A 6,742-nucleotide genomic window follows, 5' to 3' on the forward strand; every position below is an offset into this window, starting at 1 on the left:
TATGAAAGTTGTGCGTTTAATCTAATATTACAATCTTTTCTTGTACAACTCAACCAAATATTAGAGAAGAGAAAAAATCATGTAGAAAGGATTTACAAAACAATAAACAACTTATTAATCTCTTTTGTTCCAAAAATCTTTTAAATTAGGATGCACTTAAAATTTTAAACTCTCGCAAGTCGTCCGAAATTTAAGAGATCTTTCAAATCCGCTTTTTCGCCATTCGGGGTACATGTGACTTATCGCCGCTAATATTTAAACTCTTACATATTTTGTTGCTATGAAAGAAATCTTATTAACCATTATTAGTATAATTGTTTGATGCGACCCCAGATTGTGACGACCAATGAGTCACATTTAGAAGCTGTTGTCATATTTAGAAGAAATGTTTTCCAGTTATTTAATTTTTCAAATTTAGTGAATTTAGTTTTCTCTATATTGATTGATTCTGAGTATTCGTAAAAAGCATTATTTGATGTCTCTTTTGAAAAATCAAACATTAATTTAATATTGTTTTGATGCATATTCATCAGGAGAAAAAAAGTAGAAGGTTGTATCCGAGACACGACCGCCAATTGGACGTAGGATTACGTAAGTGTAGAAGATTTTATTTTGAAACTCTAAATATGTTTCTTGGTGCTGATTTTTGAAGATGGGGCTGTATATTCAATCTGGGTTGGAATATCCTCGACATGTCGCATATCCTGGAAATAAATGGGCGAAAACCCGATTGTTACTATAAACTCATTTCGGTTTATAACTATAAGCAGAGTATTAAAGAAACAGAAGATCGGTAAACAACAGCCTCAACAACATCTTCCTCCATGAATATTTGGTGGCCCTGAAAAGGGCCGTTTGTTTATGTTGGCTTGAAGCCTTTTGAAGTGATGTACGCCGTGGTCCCGATGAATGTTAAAGGATGCATCAATCCACTGTTGGGCTGAATCTGTAGAAAACAAAAAAGAACAAAACGGAAAGAATGTTTCATATTAAATACATTATGATCTAAATATAAATTTAATTACCAAATACTCAAGTTTCATTTTCAGGATCAATTATCTATTTTGCTACGGACTGTACGGCTGATGTCAATGATTGGTCATTCAGGTTGAAATCGACCGTTTTGGCAGATGAACTAGCGGAACAACGACGATCAGTGACTTTAATTCACTTCACTGGGATGGCATTGGTTCTAGAATAAAATAACATAACTGATGAAGAGAACTATCTTTAATTCTAAATCATTAGTTTTACCTCGGAATACCGCAAGAATCGACATAATAGGCCGGCGTTTGGAGAAGTACGTGCAGTATCTCCTGCATTCCACACTTACGTTCCGGGTGAACGTTAGATCGAGACATGTGCCACCCAGAGTAGTCGCTATAGTTGGATCCGAAGCACAATCCAGATAGAGAAACTGCTTCATGAACCAGATGAAATCTCTGTTCTCCTCTTTCGTCACATCAATATTAAAGTCTCCCGACACTACCACGGGCATGGCAACATGGGTGTACTTTATGAGGTTGCGCACTAAGAAATATTTCTTTTGCTTCAGGGTGGTACCTAGTAAATATTCAAAATTTAATGCAACACACTTAAATACAAACACAACTACTATTTGATTATACCTGGTGAAATATATACCGCAAACAGTAACGTGCGGGTTTCCATGATTGAAACCTCTGCAGCACAGCAGTCCCCATATTCGTCTGCTACACTCAATGCTGGGTCATAGCTTTCATTGAGCTTCGTAATGGCGTGAGAAACGGCCATAGTCGACGAACCAGCACGTTCAAATATTGCCACTCCTCCCGCTCTTGTTCCGTCACGCTTCTCTTGACAAACACAAAGGTATCCATTGATGTTTGTGGTTGTGCCGTTGTCAAGCCAAGTTTCGCTCATTGCAAGCAAATCAACGGCGGTAAGCACCCGATCTGTTGCAATGTCCGACGAGTGTGCATTCAAACTTTGTACATTGATGCTCATCAACGTACAAGCCAACTTGTTTGCGGTTATAGCTTCCATGATATCGTCTGTAATGGTGCGCATACGATGGTTACTCAAACGTTCAAGTTCCGTCCGAAGGTCGTTCATTCTAGGGTCATAGAACCCTTTCCGTGGTGGAACCGGAATGAGTTACTGGCATTCGTCAGATACAATCCGTCGATTGATGTAACCCTGGAAAGACCAACGTAAACTAGCTGCTGTTCCTGACCCTTATCGTAATTATATACGACTTCCGAGAATGTGCCTCCTGGGACTTATGGACTGTGAGGGCACACGCACTTACAACGGGAAACTGAACTCTTTTGCACTTAACACCACCGTTAAGGGTTACGTTCGCCGATCGTTTGACGATTGAGTCCAGCCTGTTTGTAGCACCCCAGGTCTCGAATACACCAGCGGTCTGGCCTTCACTCTCAACATCTTCCCAATGGACTCATTTTCGAATGCCATCCAAAGCCTCGTGATTGCCTGTTGCTGCGAGTTTCCTTCGTTGTACTCAACATGCATGAGCTCTCCGATCGCTCCGTTCACGATGCCATCTTCGACATCCACGTTGGTGGTCAGCATATAAGGTGTACCAAGAACAAGACGCAACAGATACGGTAAGCCACCAGTCTCTACTACACTCATCTTATGCACCTTTGTGCGAGCACTGGCCAGCTGGGAATTGTCCTTATAACCAGAGTATAGGTCATCTGCAGTACATTCGACAGCCTCTCGATCCATCAACGCCACAGAGTTATACCGTTCGACATCAGCGTTCCGATGGAATAACCGGATCCTCGAGGGACATGCTGCCGACACCACTCCTCCGTACGGAACCTGCTTTCAATAAGCTCGATTTCCTCAGACGACATCCGCTCACCGTTGCCAATTTTGTGAGAATGCCGGAGAACTGCTCGTTGGTTTGTCGCATAACTTGAACCAATGGGTAGAAGTCGAGAGATTGCCATAAAACGGCGCCATGCATGGAGTTTATGCTCGGTTTAAACACCGCCCGCGCATTGACCGGTGGCAATTGACGAAGATCGCCGCAAAATACGATCGGCATTCCACCGAATGGATCGTCGTAGTTCCCCGTGATTTCTTGAAGCCGGACATGTACTGTGTTGAGGACATCAGCACCCAGCATGCTTGTTTCGTCGATAATGATGAGCTTCACGTTGGCGAAGGCGTTCCGGTACAGTTGTAATGCCTCGAAACTCAGCTTTGAGCTTTGCCTACGCGACATGCAAATCCGGAATGCGGAATGCACTGTTGTTTCACCTATTGCAACCGCTGCTTTTCCAGTGGATGCGCATGCTACATAAGCGTTGTGCTGCTTATTATGAGCTTGGCTGTACCGGTTCACTGTCTCCATTAGAATGCGCAAAGTGAACGTTTTGCCACAGCCCGCCGGGCCAGTGAAGAATATTTGCACTGGTTTGCAGTTTTCTTCAGAGGAATGCAAGCTGTGGATTACTTGCACAATCAAATCCCGCTGCTCTGCATTCGTGGCACGCACCATTTCACAATATTCTTGCTTTGACAAGACATTTGATCGCTGTTTGACGACAGCTGCCAAGGGTCCTGTTGGCAAGTTGTGAATATCGTCATCATTCGGCTCCATGACGATCGTGCGGACGAACTCATCGCGCTTCTGGTCGGCAATCACCTGCTGCTCGTCGTCTTCGCTGCATATGCGGATGTATTCCTCCACAACCTGATCCAAGTTCATTTCGCAGTCATACTCCTTGTGCTTTGCCAAAATGGCGGCCTCGTTGTCTTCATACAACTTCAGGAACTTGTTCCGATCAAGTACATCGCAGACTTCATTCCTGAACGGTAGGAAGAGGAGAACCATCTCACGCTTATAGTCGACCATTTCCGCCATACTGTATGAGCACCAACGCAATACACGGGGAACTAAACGGAGTCTATATGAATGCTTCGTGGATCTTTCTTCCGAATAATATGCTGCGAAATCCGCCAAGCAGATATCATCCATTCCTCGGCGCAGTTCATACCGTTGGATGATGTTTAGCGTCCACACATCGGTGGAATTGTCGTCGAGATCCTCTTCGTCCATCTGTTTGTTCCGCTTCTTGGATTTTATTCGCTCTTGTGGCCACATTGTCGCAATAAACTCAACCTAAAACGAAATTGAATTCTAAATTGTGAAAACTATATCATTTGATGAATGGTACCTTGCGGCTGGCTTCTGACATCGGTTGCCGAAGCAAATACCAAGCAGCCTCCTGGGCAGACATTTCCACGGAATTTAACATTTTTATGCTGACCTTCTTCAACAATCCATTGTAGTCCTGGTCTGGATGCTCTTCCTGGAGCTTTATGAGGTCACGATGTAAACTACTTATGCCTCTGTTGGTCTTGTTTACGTATTCCACAACATAAGCAGCACATGAAAACTCCTCCAGCACAAACTGCAAATCCATATTGGCGCTTCCCGCATTTTTGCTGCCTTTCTGTTTAGCTGTTGAAGTCGGCTATCCCCGGCTGTAATGGGGATCAGAATTCTGGTTTGATCCATTGGCCAGTACGGAATATTAAACCGGCAACGTTTATCGTTTCGCTTGAAACACGTAAACGTGTGTTTATGAACCTAAAAGGGTTTGACATTGTGAGTGATTACTTGCTAGAAACTATGCGAAATTTAAACCCACCTGATTGCCATAGGTCTCAGGCAGATCTTCCGATCTGATGGAACACAGAAAATCGTTCAACTCAACAGTAGCGGGCATTCTTTCGGAAACATCCTCACGGGGATCGTTCGCCAGCCAGAGCAGAATATGTGCATGCGGGCTGCCACGATGCTGGAACTCGATCCTCTTAAAATAATCTACAACGTGGTATTTGCCGAATGGGCTCAACCTGGTCGATGACAGAAGGCGCAGGAAGATGTTTACCAACTTGTGAAAATATGCACAGCACGTGACAGGATCTTCGCTGACAAGTGTAGCACGCTGGAGTGCGGACAACTGTTGCACAATATCGTCCATTTTCGCAATGTTAGAGCCACCAGAAAGCTTCCGCAGAATGCTTAGTAGGCGAGGCCATCTAATTTCATTTGCACTCATCGTCAAAAACATCGTGGGTTTCCCAAGCTGCCGGATCATGGCGAAAACATCCCGTTTTCTTTGCTGCCAATATTGAACGGAGTTCGGAATAGATTTCAGAAAAGAGAGGTTACGCTCAATACAGCTTTCCAAAAATTCCCGATCTTGCAACTGCGCCCTTGTTATGTTGGCCGTGCGTGATTTGTGATTTTTGTCTCGGTTCAACCTTCTCCCGTGTAAAAAGATGATTTTGTTTCCAATGACGCGCCTTTCCAATAATAAACAGCAAGTACGCCGAAATCAGAATCTTGGGAAAATCTCATTTGACGCAACTCAATGATGTGAGACGTCATCATTGTTTAATTCCTGCACTTTTAATAGATAGCAGATTCCAACTTTCTACCGTCGCCAAGCGGTTATGATGTGCACTTTGAAGAAAATATTTTGGCTCTACCTCTCAATAGTACATTTGCCAAGAATTGATTTTGATCCACAATGCGCCTTTCTAATCAATCATAGCAAACAAAACGATAGTCCGTATCTTGCGTAAAATTTCACTTTTCTGCTAAATAGTCACTATTAAGAAAACATTTTCAGTGACGCCACTGGTATGCGGGGACCGTAATCGCTGCCATTTTTGCAATCAACTCTATCTTCTAATAAAATTTTGGTCCTGAGAAGAACCGGTTTTCTTTCCAAATGCGCCACTAACAGTAACTAAACGATAGTCCGAAGATTGTTGCTTTTAGCGATGGCCTCTCGATGTTCCACTTTCTGCTGAGACTGCTCCTACGGGCGTCATCGTTGTGCCCGCTCTCCGAGAAAATTTAGTTGAACTGAGGATTGGAGTCGAGCCCGTAGGTTGCACGATTTTGATGTCTGTGCTTGCGATGCACATCGCGATTGGTTGGTTTACCGATTTTCAGTGCCTAGTAAAATTCAATTTTTCAATAGTTCAGCACTTTGAATGCATTGTTTCGATAGCTGAGCAAAATCTTAAAGAGTTCGTCGATCGATTAACACCAAAATCTTTAAAATCGGTTGAAAGACGGCTGAGTTATTAGCCCATACTTCCTGACCACTTTTCGTGACGGTCTCAAATTTGAAACTGCAGAATGACCCCCCAATGTTCCGGAAAGACGTAATCCTACGTCAAAAGAAAAACAAACTGTTCCCAATCATCGGAGTATGATATGAGAACGAAAGCGTGCGCGCGCCTTTCGGCAAAGCACAGCCCGACACTTCGACCGAGTCTAACCGAAAGTATGTCGCGTCGTTGATTGTTCTTGCAGCGCGTCGAACGGGTTGGACTCCTGCGCAGCATAGCAGATCTTGCATCTAAACGTGCTTGCTTCGCATGCGAAAGAGGATGATGTGAAGAAACGGAGAAAGCTGGCAACGCTCACGCTGGTTCTCTAGGCGCGGAGAACGAGTGAGTATACCAAGGAGGAAATCATTTCAAACCATTTGTCATGGCGCAAAACATTAAATTTTACTTCTGGCAGCGCTGCTGTTGGTTCTTCATTATAAATCGTACAACTGGGAAAAGCTTTCTATGTGATCTGGTGTGGTGTGTCGGAGAAACACATATTTAGCTGCATTTGACTGTACGCCAAGCATGTGGCGTTGACTTGATCTGCCTACGCAATATTTTGTTTCGTTAGATGTTAAACCGTCAT

The 6,742-nt window shown here is 43.6% G+C and overlaps 2 protein-coding genes across 2 annotated transcripts; both read right to left on the reverse strand.

The window, feature by feature from the left end:
* Positions 1–1,172: 1,172 nt before the first annotated feature.
* Positions 1,173–2,094, reverse strand: LOC134209787 (uncharacterized). Its single transcript, XM_062685819.1, has 3 exons — positions 1,629–2,094; positions 1,255–1,563; positions 1,173–1,192 (listed from the first exon to the last, which is right to left on the reverse strand). Exons 1-3 carry the CDS (start codon positions 2,092–2,094, stop codon positions 1,173–1,175), a joined length of 795 nt encoding a protein of 264 aa, XP_062541803.1.
* A 667-nt stretch (positions 2,095–2,761) lies between these two features.
* Positions 2,762–4,442, reverse strand: LOC134209789 (uncharacterized). The gene is made up of 2 exons (XM_062685820.1): positions 4,194–4,442; positions 2,762–4,138 (listed from the first exon to the last, which is right to left on the reverse strand). Exons 1-2 carry the CDS (start codon positions 4,440–4,442, stop codon positions 2,762–2,764), a joined length of 1,626 nt encoding a protein of 541 aa, XP_062541804.1.
* Between the last annotated feature and the right edge of the window lie 2,300 nt (positions 4,443–6,742).

The sequence above is a fragment of the Armigeres subalbatus genome, chromosome 2 (assembly GCF_024139115.2).
Source record: "Armigeres subalbatus isolate Guangzhou_Male chromosome 2, GZ_Asu_2, whole genome shotgun sequence".
NCBI classification, from domain to species: Eukaryota; Metazoa; Arthropoda; class Insecta; order Diptera; family Culicidae; genus Armigeres; species Armigeres subalbatus.